The sequence below is a fragment of the Aptenodytes patagonicus genome, chromosome 16 (assembly GCF_965638725.1).
Source record: "Aptenodytes patagonicus chromosome 16, bAptPat1.pri.cur, whole genome shotgun sequence".
NCBI lineage: Eukaryota > Metazoa > Chordata > Aves > Sphenisciformes > Spheniscidae > Aptenodytes > Aptenodytes patagonicus.
Genome location: NC_134964.1, coordinates 7,334,484 through 7,351,052, shown reverse-complemented (window position 1 = coordinate 7,351,052; position 16,569 = coordinate 7,334,484). Strand labels below are relative to the sequence as shown.

Genomic DNA, 16,569 nt, shown 5'->3' with positions numbered 1-16,569 from the left:
TACAGGGACCAGAACAGGGTCTGCTCCACACCCATCAACTCCACCCAACTGTCCCAGGTGCATCCAGTCCCCAGCAGCTTCCACAGACTAAGCAGCTCCATCCAACATTCAGTAGCTCCACGTACATCCCCTCGCAGTCACTCCAGGCCCACTCAACTGCAGAGCTCCTCCTGGTTTTGCTCACCAGGGCAGCATTACAACTTTAACCACAAGGTCCTGGCATTAGATATTTCACCGACGCTCATGAGCTTACCTAGGCCCTTGGTACTCAGGCAATCATGTGCTGGGAGCCAAGAGGAGCACTGCAGACATTTACCCTTTGCCTGAGCTGCACTGAACTGATGAAGGAGGCAGGCTTAGTTTGAAGAGCAAACCAGGGCGTCTCCAGCTGCTTTGTTCAATTCTCTCCTCACCCTCCTGGCCGCCTTCTCTCTCCCCTTTTCCCTTCCTTCGCTCTCTTCCCGATGGGCTGCATACGCAATGCCTTAACCATTGGGACAGTGCAACTAATCTACGGAACAGAGCTACTCCAGGCAGGACAGCGAGGTGAGCAAAAGGAAAACACCTACTTGCTTTCTATCAACTCATCCTCTACCTTAGTGTCCAAGTGCACCGTTTCCAGCCTGCAGCGATCCTGCCCTCCAACACCCCAGCGAGCACCTGGGAGGGGGTTCTCCCTGGGAGCGGAGAAGGCTGCAGCTCAGCCTTTCTCCGGGGGAAGCAGCTGCCCGCCCACCCAGAGACCCCACCTGCATCCTACCTCTCCTGAGGTGGCTCAGACCCGGGTCTCTGCCATCCTTCCACTTCCCAGCGCTTCCTCCCTCTGCGCTCGGGCAGAGCAGCACCAAAAGGGTTTTTAGGGACATGGCGGGCTTTTATAAAGTGTCCTCCCAATCCCCCTCCCTCCAGCCAACCAGTCTCACCTGTGGAGCCCTGCCCAGGCATCGCCCAGCTTGGCAGTCCCATCACCAGTGAGCAGCTCAGGCCATGCCGGTAACAGATTCCCACAGACACATGCCCTGCGGAGCCGAGTGACTGCTCGTGTGGGACAAGGTGTGGCATTCCTGACTGAAATTCAAGTGGCACCCCTGAGAAATTTGCAATTTGATTTTCCATTTAAAAATAAAAAATAAAGAAGGAAAACCACCCGGCCCCTGCCTGCCTGACCAAACTGCTCCCCCAGCACAGACCCCCGGCAGCTGCCCAGTGCCACCCGTGTGCGTTTGCACACCACAGGAAAGCTAGGGTTTTGCCCAAGGGGTGCTCAGCACATCACTTTTTGCAAAGGCTGGTAACAGGCTGGGCGCCCAAGTGCTGTGTTTCAGACAAACAGGGCTGTTCCACTGGCAGATGACTTCTCTGTGCTCGTGATTTCTATTTTCCATCCCCTTCATCTGTCTTCACTGAGTTAATTGGTACACAAGCGTGGGAAGGACAGTCTCGGCCCCAACACGTCTTTGCAGGGACCATCTTCCCCAATTAGGTGTTGGGACTAACAACTCGTGCCATCAGAGCATAGCTCATTGCACGTTCTCGTGAGTGCTTCCAAGGATGCCGGATCAGTGCTGTCAGCAAGGGGCCCGTGATCTGGAGGGTGCCGAGCAGGGACACGGTGGCCCCAGAGCAGCCACGGCCCCTCGGACACATCTGCTTGTAGGATAAGCGCCTGGGGTGCAAGATCAACTGCATCAGCCTTTTTAACTGGAGATTGACAGTGTCCCCAGGCAGGGTGGCCAAAGGTGATGTTCTTTATCTGTGCCTCATGCTCCTCAGATACCGAATATCAAAATGTGCCTTGAGATACTCCTGTTATTAAATACTCCTCTGAGGTTAGAGCAGTGCTTCCTTCTCTCTAGCCTCTTCCCTCCCAGCGGAACCGATGAACATGCTAACTTATCAGGACCTTCCCCTCCTCTGATAGCATTGGCATGGGGACTCATTGACCCCCCTCAGAACAACACGCTGACTATTTAGGACTTGCCCTGAGCTTGGTAAGCGATAATATCTTTATCATATGAGCCCTTTAAACCCTCAGTGCCTGGCAGGCCCCTCTGTCCTTGCTGAAAGGACAATATCAGACCCAGCGCATCAAACGCCGATAACAAAATAGTTCCTTGAGTGAACTGCAGTGCCAGGGCTGGCAGAGCGGGTTGCACGGCCAGCAGCTCCTCTCCCCGTGCTCTCCACTCTCCGGACACACAGCAGCTACTGAACAGACAGACGGGACCCCAGCAGAACACCCACTCCGCTCCAGCCTGGCCAAACCCAGGGCGAGCAGACGCACCGGTCACACCAGCAGCCTCCGGCTTCGCAGCGCCCAGCAAAGAGCTCTGGCTCCCAGCAGACCGCAAGCCTCCTCCCCCAGCAGGCTGTGACCCCTGCTCCTTGCAGAGGGATTTCCCCTGGGGCTGCCGTCAGACCAACACCCACCCCATGCCCTCTGTTAGCAGGAGGAGGGGTTGGCTCGGGGCTCAGAGTGGGCTCCATCCCACTGCAGCTTGGGCTTGTTTCCCCTGTCCGCAAACGAAGCGCCCAAGGCTGCGCTCCTTGCCAGTGTTGGTCGTGAGGTCCCTGGTGGGATCGCTCGAACCTCTCGCGATGTCCTTGCACGATTATCCCGTGTCACACCTGGGAAACACAAGCACAGGGGAGGAGGTGACTGAGACGTCGATGCACCCTGAGGAATCAGTCCAGACAGGAACACTTGGGGATGCTCAGGTCTACAGAGAGACTGTCATGGGCCAGGAAGGATGAACCATGGCATGCCCATGAGACTTATCTGCCCAGCTCACCCTTGGGGGAGAAATGCCAAGGAATGACCCCAGACAGGGCTGTGGAAACCAGTGGAGATGGCTCTGCTCGGCAAGGGAGGGGTATGGCAATTAGGAAGCAAAGCACCAAGGAATAAATCTGGAACCTGAGCAGAGGGAGATCAGCAAAGACACAAAGGTTGAGAGTTCAGGCCCTGGGGACCCAAGTCAACCTCTGTTACATGTCTACAAAAGCCTTAAACTCAGTTTTGCTGAGAAATGAGTCGTCAGCAATGATTAAACCCCAGAGAAGTCATAAAAACAGCAAATATTGATAAGATGAGACGCTGATACGGCGAAGCTCAGCAGCGCACGAGTGGATGAGGGTGACCCATGGCGAGCAGCAGAGCCCGAGCAGCGGGAGCTGGGCTGATGGGACACGGGGGCTTCAGAGCTGGGCTCTCCCTCTGGAGCATCTCTGGGGGTTTCTGGCATGGCCAGGATCCAGGAAAGAGCCTCCTTCCCCAGCATGTAGCTCCACAAAGCCACACTCGAGGACCTTGGGTAAATCCAGGCTCCTTTCTGAGCCTCTGAGCACCCCTCTTGAGGTGGACGAGAGGCCCTGGGAGGGAGGTGAATTGCCTTTTGAAGCTGAACTGCTGACCAAAGAGCAGGGCACCAAAAGCCAGGAGTTTGGAAAGGACACAGTAACGGGCTGCAGGGAGCCAGCACGGGGTGAAGGACGGCGGCTGGGGCACGGGGTGGTGGGGAGGCAGGTTCCACATGGGCTGCCTGCAGAAGGCAGCCTCCTGCCACACGAACAATTCTTCCCATTCGTGAGTACTAAAATAGCACCTGATGCCACTGATGGAGGAGGCAGATTCGGTGTTTGACCCAGAAGGAAATCTAAGCTAATCTACTTCAATTAGACAAAAAACAGAGAGACTCATTCTGATACAAAGTGCTGGGTGAAGCCATGCACCTGATCAGCAACTGTAAGATTAGATAAAAACTGAACTTAGTCCCATCCTGCATATATTAATGTGAGCTCTCTGGACGTCTGGGCTATTCCAGTTCAAGGGCATGAAGATGTTCACTTCACTGGGGTTCATATTTGCTGCCTTCTCTTTAGCGAGATGCATCCCCGTGCAGCAGGTATCCAACCGCAACAAAGTCCTCCTGGTGTCCTTTGATGGCTTTCGGTGGAACTATGACCAGGACGTGGACACCCCCAACCTCGACGCTATGACTGCGGAGGGGGTGAAGGCGCGGTACATGACTCCTGCCTTTATCACCATCACCAGCCCATGCCACTTCACGCTGCTGACCGGTGAGTCCCCACCAGCCCCGAGCCAGACGGAGCAGCACGGGCTGCAGGCTGGGGAAGGGTAAATTTAAGGCTTATGCATCGATGAAGGAAACTAAGTCAAGCAGCCATCCAGCCTCAGCAGCATGCAAAGCTTTAGAATAGCTGTATTTTGGAAATACAGCAAGAGACAAGGCAATAGTTGCAGAAAGTGATAGAACTGAACCTGTTTTTATCAAAGGTAAATAGCACCAGATGTTGTAAGAATTATGCAGCCACCACCTAGACCATGGTAGGAATTACGCAGAGGCCAGCCCAACAGGGTTCATCCCTAAGTTCCACTTTAATAACAGATCAGATCAACTCTTTTGTATATATTTATTCCTAATGCACGCGATCTGCAGCTCGAGCTGGGTGCCTGTCGGCTGTTGCTGGATTTATAGTCTCTATAGGTCGCCTGATTTCCCGATGGCACTTCTGCTCATCCAACCCTGTTCGCGGAGTCTGGGGTCTTCTCCTGTTTCGCTCTTGCAGCCTCCAGGCTCCCTTTTTGTCTGTGTCTTGAGGCATTTCCTTCTCTTTTGTTACAGGATAGCCTGTAGTTAAAGTTTACTTATACTTCCCTATCTACCGGAGACAAAAAACAAAGATTAAAGTACAGTTCATGCAGCCTACAGCTTCATTTACTTCAGTCACTAGTGCTAAGCTCTGGCACAAATTAATCTCTCACTACAGTGTCTTCCCTTTGTTTTTATTAGCATACCTGCATTATTTATATCATATAGGTCCCGAACATCGATAGCCTCTAATCTGTGTACATATTTGAGTACAACACATGCTACAACATTGCAAACACCCAAATATAATTACAAAGGCACAAACACAAAATAATATTCCATACAATAGTCTCCTAATCCAGATTCCCCAGTCAGCGAGAGACAAGGTGATAGCTGCAGAAAGGGATAGAACTGAACCTGTATTTATCAAAGGTAAATAGCACTAGACCAACCCAATAGCCTCCTTTGATAAGATAAATTATTTTTTAGATAAGGGAGATGCACTAAATTTAATCTTTGTGGACTTCAGTAATGTATTCAATACACTGCCACACGGGAAATCATTAGTTAAGATGGAGAAGATGAAGATTAGTACAAAATCTCTAACATGGGGAAGTAACGGGCTACAGGGAAGAGGACGGCAGGTAATGCTGAGAGGAGATTGTCAAGCTGGAGGGAGGGCAACAGGGGAATTCCTGAAGAATCGATTTTGGAGCCAATCTTATTTAAGATTTTCATTAATAACCTTGGCATCAAAGAGTGGAACATGCTAATGAAATCTGCTGATGAGAAAAGGCAGGGAGGCATTGTCAATACAAGGGAGGATGGGAATATCGTGCAGAAGTAACTGTGCAGTCTTCAGGACCAGAATAATAAAAATAGCATGAAATGTAATAGTACAAAGTGCAAGTCTTTCATTTCTAATGGGAATTTCTCCTGCATGCTGACCTCACCAGTTGTGAACAACAGAGAAAGCGAAACACCAAAGCGATTAGTTAAATGCAGGATAACGGTGAACCCCACCTGCGCTGAGAAGGGCAGGAGACTTGCAGGCAGCACTGGCACCTCCAGGGGTGAGGGTGCCCCGGGGTGGGGTCCGGGTGAGACCCGCCTGGGATCAACCCACCCGTGTGAGGAGCAGGCATCCCCCCAGCATCTCATTCCCTGCCCTGGGAACCCCACTTTGTACGAGGCAAGGGGAGGAAGGAGGCAAAGCAGAGGCAAAGGGAGAGCTGGGACAGGGTACGAGAGGCAGAAGCTCCTCGCTGACCGGGAGCCGACCCATTGCCCAGTACTGGGGTGAGACCCCCCCCCCTCCAGCCGCAGCCTGGCTCACCCCCGCCTCTTCCGTCTCTCCTGACAGGGAGATACCTGGAGAACCACGGGGTGATTCACAACATGTGGTTCAACACCAGCACGGGTCAGAAGCTGCCCTACTACAGCACACAAGGTGTGGACAGCTGGTGGGACAACGGCAGCCTGCCCATCTGGATCACCGCTCAGAGACAGGCGAGTGTGGCAGCCTCCTCTCACGCACAGACCCTGCACAGACGGATCCTGCCTGCAATCATGTAGTAAAAGCTACAGGCAAGCCACGATCTCTAGTGGCCATGAGCTAACATCCTCACTGCAAACGACAGGCTAATTAGACCAGCAAAAAAATGAAATCCCCAGACACTGGCAGGAATAATTATGATCATTCTATTAAAAATAGCAAAAAATAATGGATGCATTTCAGCTTTATTAAGACATTAATAAAACAGGTTATCCTTTTCCTGTTTAAAGAAACCTCAACCGGTTCCTTAGGGAGCATCACGAGCCCAGGGGTTTCATACACTCCAAGGCACAAACCTCATTTCCACAGCCTCACCCAGGACCGTTGGGCGGCAGTGTCAGGGGCTGGTCCCCTCTTCACTGGGGACTGCAGCAAGGCTTTCCTAGATCCCAGTAGGCTTTGAATCTGGCTTTGAGACAGGACCTGAGACCTGGCCCAAGACACGTACCTTTGCCTGTATTTACCTGACAAATTGGCCCCGTTGACTTCAGGGTGAGTGCTTACATGATTGGAGTAAAACACACCTTAATGTCTTGATGGTCAAGAGCCAGAGGGTCCCTGCAAGGTACAAACGGGTCACTATTTTCCAAAGTTATAACTAGTGTTACTAACTCAGTGAGAAAACCAACGTGCAGGAGTTCTGGGAAGGGCAGTGCTTTCAATTAATCACTTTTAATTGGCAATGAGCAAGAAAACCTCATTAGAGGCAGAGGTAGGCATTAGGGGGCCGAATGAACTAACCGCATTAGTAGGTGGTTGCACTGACAGATGGAGAGATGCTGCAGAGCGAGTTCAGGTGAGTTTATGCAATGTCTTCACTAACAGGGTTTAAAGACAGGCTCTATCTATTTCCCCGGAGGAAAAGCAAAATATCAAGGGGAAGAAGTGAATATGAAGTTGGTGGAGCCCCCCTTGTTCAACTACAGCAATGAAACCAAATGGAGAGAGGACATCGACACCGTCATGGAATGGTTCACGGTGAACAACCTCGACTTCATCGCCCTCTACTTCGGTGAGCCGGACTCAGCAGGACACAAGTACGGCCCTGAATCCATGCAGAGGAAAAACATGATCAAGCAGGTAGACAGAACCGTCGGTTACTTGAGGCAGCGTATCCAGGAAAGTGGCCTGGAATCAAACCTCAACCTCATCATCACGTCTGACCATGGCATGGAGACTGTCATAAAGACCAACGAGATTCACATCCGGGCAGTAAAGAACTTCACGTTCAAAGACATCCAGTTCGAACTCTTAGATTACGGTCCAAATGGACTACTGTTGCCAAAAGAAGGAAAATTAGAGCATGTGTATTCCGTCCTGAAAAATGCCCACCCAAACTTACACGTGTACAAGAAAGCAGACTTCCCAAGGAGATTCCACTACGCCAACCATCCCCGGATCACCCCGCTCGTGTTGTACAGCGATCCAGGATACGTGATCCATGGGGTAAGATGTATGCACAGACATATCTTACTGTCTTTTGGGGATCTGCCTCTCTCCTCCTGCCCTTCTCATAGCACCCCAGTACCTACCCAGCTTTATGCCTTCATGTTGATTGGTCTCCCTACAAACAGATGGAAATTCCAGCTCTTTGTGTAAAGACCTTCTCTGCTGTTCAGAAAATAAAAGGTCCAGAAGTCTTGGAGCAGGGCTTGCGTGAACACAGAATATCAGCTGCAGGCCTTTCCTAGCCTGGCATTAAGGGAAGGCCCAAAGTCAAGGCCAGCAGGCAGCTTCCCGTTGTGAAGCTCCTCAGTACAAGAAAATTTGGATGCGCTGACATTTGGGGAGGGAACCTGTAATTGCTTGAGAGCTGTGTCTAGGCAGTCCAGCTTCTGCAAAGTTTAACATTATTAGATCAATTTCAAAAACTCAAAGAAACCAAACAGACCGTTAAACCCTGTGGCTGCAGACCATGGCACGCGAGAGCCGCGTGCAGGGGAGGTGGGGGCATCCAGCAGTGCTGATGCTTTGGTGCCTGCCGCCTCCCGGAGGCCGTGCTTTGGGGGGGAGGGGGGCTGAAGGGTTTGGGCACTCGCATCCTCTCTCCCTTCCAGCGATACAAGGTCCAGTTCAACAAAGGGGAACACGGTTTTGACAACGAGGCCATGAACATGAAAACCATCTTCCGTGCCGTGGGACCGGCCTTCAAGCAGGGGCTGGTGGTCGAGCCCTTCGAAAGCGTCAATGTCTACGCCCTCCTCTGCGAGCTGCTGGGCATCACCCCCGAGCCCCACGACGGCTCCCTGGAGGCCATGAAGCCCATGCTGCGTGAGTCCGCGGGCACCGGCCCCGCTCCGCTGCAGCGGGCACCGGGAGCGCTCCGCCGGGCTGCGCCGGGATTCCCGCGGGAACAGCGACACCTGGCGGCAGCCGCCCGCCGCCCCTCCCGCTCCCGCCACCGCCCGGAGCCTCCGGGACACCGGCGGGGACCGGGCATGGCCTCCGGCCCCGGCCCCATCGCCGCAGGCTGATGTCCGCTGCGCTCCCCCGCGGCGCGCAGCTTGCGGCCCCCCGGCCTCGGCAACCGGGAAGGTTTCACTTTAATGGTGTATAAATGTCCCCGACGCCAAAGCGAAGCTTCTTACAGCCCTTAGCGGTTAGCAGCAGGAGATGCACAGAGTGCTGAGGCCAGCAAAGCATCATCGCGGGGGGGGGGGAGCAGAGTGGGTGGCTGTGGCTGTGCCAAATTGCCCGCACAGGCTCCCCCCTGTCGCAGCCTGCCGGGGGGCCGGGGCTGCTGCTTACCTGGGCAGGGGCTGGGCACCAAGCTAACGCTGAACTCCTCTCGGCATTGCAGGTTCAAGTGCTTCTCTCCCTCCTGCCGAGAAGCTGCCGGTGATGCTGGGAATTGCTCTTGTTCTGGGACGCTGGGGAGGAATATACTAACCCCCACCACCACCAGAGGTAACTGACTCTAAGAATACCCAGAAAACCCCTTGGAAGTGCCCTTGTCCGGGCAGGCACGTGCCCCGTTTGTTCTTGGTCTCTCCGGGTTTTGTCCATCTGTGAAACCCCGTGCCGCACGTTGCCCACCAGCCGCTCCCCGCAGGGCACAGCAGACCCTTTGCACCTCAAGCAGAGGGACTCTGCATTTTCACTGCCCGGGTCAGCATTGACACCACCCAGGGCATTTGCTGGGCTAGAAAGAAGGGCTGGACAGCCTCCTGCCTGCCACTGCCTAACCGTTCCTCTGCTCCCTGGCCTCCGTGTGCGGCTGGGTCTGGGCATGACAGCAGTTGTGTGAGCATCGCGAAGGAGGGGGTGAATGCTTCGTTGCTTGTGGCTCTGTGTGTGCCTGTGTGTGGCTGCAAGAGAAATAAGGACCTAAGTTTGTCGCTTGCCTTCACTGTGCATATGGGCCTGGAGACCCATCAGGACAAGTAATTCTCAATCTAATTTCCTGGCACTTCCAGCATGGTGCACCCCCAGCTGATATCCACAGGCCGCATATACGTGAAATAAGTAACAGCAGTGCTGTGCTTTCCTGTCTTGGCAGCCTCCGAGTTCCAGAAATGTGTGGCGAGATGAGGAAGGACATGTCTCATGAAAACAACCAGTCCTGGCCTCAGAGAACTGTACAGAGTTCCCAAAACCTCCCCAAATTACTGATCCACACTCCTCCAGAATGACTGAGTCCCAGGGGGGGGAGATGCCTCTCCCAAGCTTTGGGGAGAGGCACCGCTGTGGAAGCTGGTGCCGATGTACAGTCTGACCTTGACAAGGTCACCCCAACTTCTCCGTCTGCTCAAGGCACAACAACTCGATTTGGACCAGGGACAGTTAATAGATGCTGAGCATCTAAAGCAATTAAAGGCATATCTAAGTTCTGAGTGCACCAGGAGCCTCCTGTAAATGGTGCTGGGCTCTAGCACACGGTGGACAGCCTTGACACGCCTCTTTATGAAGCCAAACTTCTCTCTGCAGGAAGCAGCCCAGGACCTCTCAGCCGGGCTGGGGCTTAGGGGACAGGGAGCAGGACACATCCCCCTGTCCCGCAGCCCTGGTCCCGGCCTTTCCAGTGGGGCGTTAGCGTGACAGCTGCCCCAGACCCCATCCCAGATGCTAAAGTGCCTCTCCCCAACCCTGTGCCTCATCTCAGGGGCTCAATAAACATCTGTTGCCATAGAGACTTGCTCGCGCTGCCTTCCCTGCATCACCCAACGAGATGAAACAAGAGACGCACGCTCCACTCGGAAAAACAGGAAGAAAATGTTTGGCTTGAAACTGTGCTGGGGGTGGGGGTCAGGCCGGCAGCACGCAGCGCAAACAGCCCAGCAGCAAACAACGGGGAGGCTCCGAAAGGGGAGCCGCACGGGCCAGCGCTGCAAATATTATTTAACATAATATTAATAATAATAGTGCATAGCAACTTTCCCAGTGATCCTGCTGGCGACCTTGGGACTTTCCACACAGGTCAGCACAACCGTGCCCGTTTTACGGACAGAGGCAGCCAGGTCGGTTGTGAAGCTGGCATCCCTGAGATCCCAGCAGTCAGAGCCTGCAGAGCTCATAACCCAACACTGCCAGGCTCCACACGGCCCCGTACCGGGGGGTCCTCAGGGTGCCCGGCAGTCGACTGCAGCAGGTACAGAGCAGGATGCTCGTAGGGCCGGTCCCAGTCTAGTTCCCGGACCCACGCAGGCAACGTGGAGTTTATAGTGACCAACCTCCCGACGGGAATCCTTACCTAACAGCTGATTTTTGCCTCAGCTGTGAATGGGAATTTAGCTCCTGATTCAACAGGCGGCGTTTCAGTGAGACAGGGCTCTGTCACAAAAATCTCTCCTGAGGTAGATAGTGTTCTGGCTGAAGACTGAACCCTGCCATATCCCTGCTAGGAAGATTTCCATTGCCCCTGAAATCATACGGTTTGCTATTAGACATACCCTGGAGCAGCTGTTTTCACTCGGAGCGGAAGGAAAGAAAAAAGAAAGCATCGAACATGGTACTTCTTTAGTCCAACTGTATTTACAGCACAGAGCATCCTCCGAACTTTGTGCCTCTGAGCACCGCAGGAACCGGGAGGACTCCCCTCCCTGGCCAGAGACCCGGCCCTGCTTCTCCATCCCACCCCCAGACCCTCTCCCTGTGCCTCCCCCCCTCCCCTCTCCCCTCGCCCTGGCCCGCCTGCTGCTCCCCTGGGCGCCCACACACATACGTCTGACAAAATCTGCCGGGACCAGCCTTTGCTCCTGCTCCAGCCGATGCCGCCCGGGGCCGGGGCCGGGGCCGGGGCCGGGGCCGGGGCCGGGGCCGCCCGGCTCCACTCCGCCGATCCCGCGTGACCGAGCCGCGGCGGGCGGCCGGGCCGGGTGTCCCGGTGCAGTACCGGCAGCCGGCGGGCGGTGGCTCCCGAGCCGCGCTCACCGCCCGGAGCCCCACGCCCCCCCGGGAGAGCCCGGCACCGGCGGGGCTGGGGGGGCAGCTCATGATAAAACCCCGTCCAGGAGCATCTCGTTGGCCGTTAAACTCGCGGTGCCCGGAGTTACCGGCCGCTCGCCCAGCTCCGGCAGCTGCCCCGGGGCAATAAACTCCCGCCAGGTCTCGGCGTGAAAGGCCTCGGTGGCTCCAACGGGGAAGAATCCCCTCTTTGGTGCCGCTCGGTAATAATACAAAGCTGAAGCTCTCAGCGGCACAAGCCTGGGACAGCGCAGCCCACCTCTGGCAGCCGCTGAGCCCGGGGTGCTCCCCAGCACACAGCACCCATTGCAGCTCTGGCTGCACCAGAACATGAAGGGTTGCTCCAAGTGATGCCCCGGAGATGCATGTCACACACTTACTTAAATCTTCCAGTCCTGTCCTCCCCTCTGACAACACAGCCCCGGAACGACGGATGCTTTGAAGTCCCAGGCTGGACTTCCCAGGGTGAGGCAGGTCCTTCCCCCCACGGGCGTGAGGAGATTTAACCCCACAGACACGCAGAGCTGTGACAGCCTAAACCGGCTGCTGACTCCCTGCTCCCCAGCCCAGGAACAGTCCCCAGCCCAGCCTCTCCCCAGGCAAACCCCGGAATCTAGAAGACACTGTCAGATTTTGCGTGTCCTTCTTTGAGTCTTTCCCAGCCCTTCCCGTTGCATCTCACACCTTGTACGCTTTCACCATGTGACATTTCCACCAAACGTTTACCCGACAGACAAAGCCCTGCCTGGCCTTGCTGGCAAACCCGGCACTGGTTTGTGCTGGTGGATGCAATCGCTGCCTGATGCACAGCTGGGCTCAGCCGAGATCCCTGCTCTGCCGAGTGCTGCATCTCCCCGTGCCCTCCCATCCCCAAATAATTCATTCCCCACCGCCTCCCTCCCCGGGGCTGGGGGTCACACAGCAGGGAGAGCCCTGCTGTGTATTGCATCCCAATTTGCTATGCATTTCCACATCATTTGCTTCCCTTTCTTTTTCCTGCACTAGAAAGATGCTTGCCACCCAGGGGTCCCAACGGCTCCAAGATGGTAACATAACAACAAACATATACATACATGTATTTATTTATGGCATACACACAGTTTGCAGGAAAACTGCTGCCTCTTGAAATGCCCAGTCTGGGGATGGCATGTGCCCCTACAATTCCCGCACACAGCCATGGGGCCCGGACACGACGTGCTCTCTGGTCATCCCATCCTGCAAGCTGCACAGCTCCATACCAGGCTGCACTGGGCTGCGGTGCCCAAATGATATGCAGATCTCTGTGCTTCAATTGGCTGATGCCTTGGGAAAACAACCACCATTTGCCCACAACAAACATGGCTACCGTGGCCCAGCTGCTCCCCGGGCTGGCCCCAGCTTCATCCTTTGAAGTCAGGAATATTACGCGCACTTGGCACCCCCTCAGAAAACCCTGTCACTATTAACCCTGACCCAGGAAAGCCCCGAGCCCGCAGCGCTGGAAGGAAGCACAGGGCACCCCTGCCACTGCTCCTTCTTCCTGGTGAGTCCAGGCACAAAGACAGAGGCCAAGTGCCCCATGGAAACAGCCACAGCCCTGACCCCCACCCTGCGCCTCTCCGGCCGGCGCTCTTTGCTCTGCAAGCCCCCGGGGAGCGGCCGTGTCCCTCGTCGCTAGTACAAAGCCCGACAGGACAGGCTCTCTCCTGGCTGATGCCCTGCCCTGCCACGCTCGCTCCTGCAGCCTTCTCGACATGCCCGTTCAAACCCTCTGACCTGCCAGAAGCACCACTGATTTCATCAGGAAGGTCTCGTCTTCGGGTGAACACCTTCCTCTGACAGCAAACCTCCACCCCAGTGTGACAGCCCCCCGCTACCGACATAACGCAGGATATGCGGCATTCCTGGGATGTCTGGCATACTTGGGAAGAGCTACAAAATTATGTTCCACCAGATTAGTTCAGGAGCCTGACTCATTTTTAAGATGCCAAAGGTTTTCTCAGCAACTGCTGAGTTTATTGGCTCTGCTGTCACTTAGTGGCAGCCAAGCTATTTACTGCGTGTTCCCAAGTTTCTCCGGGAAGGTGAAGTCTCTGTCAGGGATGGAGAACACTGAATTCAGCCCAAAGGCACTCGCAGGTGGAGCCGCAGCTTTGGCAGCAGCGGGCAGGCATCTCCTCCTGTACCTCCCCGGGGAGCTCTGCCCCAGCCAGCAGCCAGAGCCAGTGCAGCCTCTGCAGCGACTCTGGCTGGCGATGCCCAGGGAAGTGCCGTCGCTGGGATGGTCCCCTCTGGCCGACTCAGCAGAAAGGGGACATCCCGCTGTGCCAGGACCCATAACTCCCCTGGGTTCTCCCTTCGCAGCCCCAGCCCTCCTTGCCCTCGGTCCCATCGTGCAGATGCTGTCCCTGCCCTTCCCAGGGAAGCTGGAAGCAGCAGCAGAAGGCAGACGGGCAGGGGCAAAAGGCATTCACGGACAATTTTTTTTTTTCTTTCTCATCACTAAAACATCCTGAAATGCCAGAGAAAGCCGGGCAACGCTGGGCTGGCACCCCCGGCACTGGGAAGGGGCAGGCAGCTACGCTTCCAGCAAGATCATTTTGCTATTGCTGAGCCCAAGAGTGAACGATCTGAATCGCAATGTAAAAACTCACGAGATTTTAACATATAAACAAATGTAGGATTTTTTTATTCGCTTCCTGTTTTTGTAAATCTTCAAAGCCACGAGTTCAGGCTTTTTTAATGCCTAGAGTGATTTGTTTTCTTTCTTTTCCTTTTTCTTTTCTGAGAAAAAGTGAGATTTTTCATTTAACCACACGGCTCCACTAATGACATCAAATAATGGGAAACCTGTGATCAACCTGAGAAAGCTGTAACCCCAGAACGGACGACAGCCGGGGCTTGGTGTGTTTTGCGCTCCGAGGAAACACCTGCTCTGCCCCGGCCATCGCATGCAGCTTTTAAACTACGCAAAATAACCTGCAGCTCCAAACTGGGGAGAACTGGCAGAAAACACGGAGCCCACTGCGGCCCAGGTGCTGACCAGGACCGGTTCCCAGTAAATCCCCGGGGATATAAAGGAGATTTCCAGTCCAGGGAGCAGCACAGCCCTTTTCCCCCCAACAGGCAAAGGGGACTCAGCTCCCCACTGACGCGGAGGCGTGAGCGGGAACGCGGGCGGCGCTGGGGCTGCACAGCATTAAAGAAACGTGGGTCATTGCTGGAAATGAACTGCTCGGGGCTGGCCACGAGGGGTCAGGGACAAAGCTGCTGGCACAGCCCCGCGCCAAGCACCAGCCTCCCAAACGCTGCACACACTCAGTCCCCAAAGAGACCTGAATGCCGAGGGCTGCTCCCGCTTCCTACCCCCGGCCTCTCTCAGGCTCAGCGAGCAGGGAACAGAGCACCTCCACTCACACCAGCCTTTTCTTCTTTGCTCCAGGAAGGAAGAGAACAGCCATTCTATTCCTGCGTCCTCGCGGGGAGCTCAGGAACACCAGCACCGAGGGTCGGCTGGGAGAAGAGCCCACCCGGCATTACCCGAATCGGGGCTCATTTCCCGGTGGTGTTCATCTCTCAGCGCCGGTGAGCCAGATCCCGGTGGCTGGGCGAGCCCCACGCGCTCCTCGCCCCGAGCGCTCGGCACGCCGGTCACTTGAGCTGCATACACACCGCCGTGAATGCCGTATTGTACGCGCATACGGCTCATGCGCACGGGGATGGAAAGTCGCACACGGTTTTTTTACTAAAATTTAAGACGTGCTGCACAGAAAGACCAGAGCCGATGAAAGGTAAATTAACTCTAAGGAAAGAAAAAGTGCAGTGCTGGGTTGCATTTCTGTGTCACCTTCGGTTAAAAAAATGCTTCTAACAGTTCTGGTCAGCGAACAACCGCAGTAATTGTATAAAGATAACAATAAAACGTGATAGTGCTCGACCTAGGACGATTACCCCGTATTGTCCCAGCACCCCAGGCACATCCACTGTCCTACAGACCAAGTCAGCCCCGCTCTGTTAACGAAGCAGCTATTTTCCCCTTCCATCATGCAGGGGCTCCCCAGCAGCGACGTTACCGCCTGCAGCGGGGACAGCCCAACGCGCCAACCTGGAGCTCAAAACGCTTTTCTAAATTCAGCATCGCTTACCAGAGACGGCACTGCCCGGGGTTTGCGTGAGGCCCCGCGCGCAGGACACCCCATCGCCCGTCCTGCCCGTCCAGATCCCGCTCAGTCCCTGGGCACCGCGGGCACCCTGGCGCTGGGGCTACGGAAATTCATTTCCCTCTGGCTCCTGCACAGTTAATCGCAGGCTCCGGGCCCGCGGTTGTAAACTCCCTGAGGTGCTGACTCATCTTCTTCCATGCCTGTAAAGCACCATAATTCATTGCTCCACGCCCACAGCGCACAACCGCGGTGGTAGTAGCTCCTCACGCCGCCTTACACGCCCCGATGGCGTGCGGTGCCGTGGCGTGGTCGTTACCGCGGCACGTTCGTTACCGCGGCACGGCGGCGGGGAAAGGATTGTGGGCCAGGCCGTACCTGGCCCCGAGCCCGTGAGCCGGCACCGCGAGACGGTTGTTAACGCAACCGCCACCCTCCGAGGAAATACGCTTTATTCCATTATAATCAACTATTTCAGAACCAAAAAACGTGCCGCTGCCGCCTGCTCCGGCCCGGCGGGGACCGGCGGGGGCTGCGCGGGAGCTGTGCCCCCGGCCCCAGGCTGCGCCCCCCCCCCGCTGCTTTGTCCCCGGGAGGGACCCCGGCTGTCCGAGCAGGGCAGCGCGGGCAGGACCGCGGAGCCCGTGTCCGTGAGGGCAGCGAGCCCCGCGGGGCCGGGCTGGGGAGCGCCCCACCGCTCTGCCGAGCACCCCACCGCGCCGCCCGGGCCGGCCCCGCGCCCAGGGGAACAAAGCACCGGGCCGGGCCGGGCCGTCCCCATTGTCCCCGCTCCGGCCGGGCAGCGGCCGCCCCCCGCGCGGGCAGGAAGGGGAGGGGTCGCTCGCAGACAATGCCTCCC

General features: G+C 55.7%; 2 protein-coding genes across 2 annotated transcripts in view; one reads left to right on the top strand and one right to left on the bottom strand.

Annotated features, from left to right (window-relative positions):
* The window catches only part of RBFOX3 (RNA binding fox-1 homolog 3), a 191,899-nt gene extending 176,060 nt beyond the window's left edge, over positions 1–15,839 (bottom strand). Inside the window, exon 1 of the mRNA XM_076354170.1 lies at positions 15,696–15,839. The gene's annotated coding sequence lies outside the window, so the exon portion shown is untranslated. The remainder of the gene's footprint in view (positions 1–15,695) is intronic.
* Positions 3,840–9,057, top strand: ENPP7 (ectonucleotide pyrophosphatase/phosphodiesterase 7). Its single transcript, XM_076354119.1, has 5 exons — positions 3,840–4,080; positions 5,977–6,122; positions 6,994–7,614; positions 8,226–8,439; positions 8,969–9,057. The coding sequence occupies exons 1-5, from the start codon at positions 3,840–3,842 to the stop codon at positions 9,055–9,057; spliced, it is 1,311 nt and encodes a 436-aa protein (XP_076210234.1).
* Positions 15,840–16,569: the final 730 nt, after the last annotated feature.

Coding starts and splice junctions, on each gene's coding strand:
- ENPP7 (XM_076354119.1), top strand. CDS start 3,840: ATGTTCACTTCACTGGGGTTCATATTTGCTGCCTTCTCTTTAGCGAGA. Junction 6,123..6,993: donor GGATCACCGCTCAGAGACAG/GCGAGTGTGGCA, acceptor CTTCACTAACAG/GGTTTAAAGACAGGCTCTAT. Junction 8,440..8,968: donor GGCCATGAAGCCCATGCTGC/GTGAGTCCGCGG, acceptor TCGGCATTGCAG/GTTCAAGTGCTTCTCTCCCT.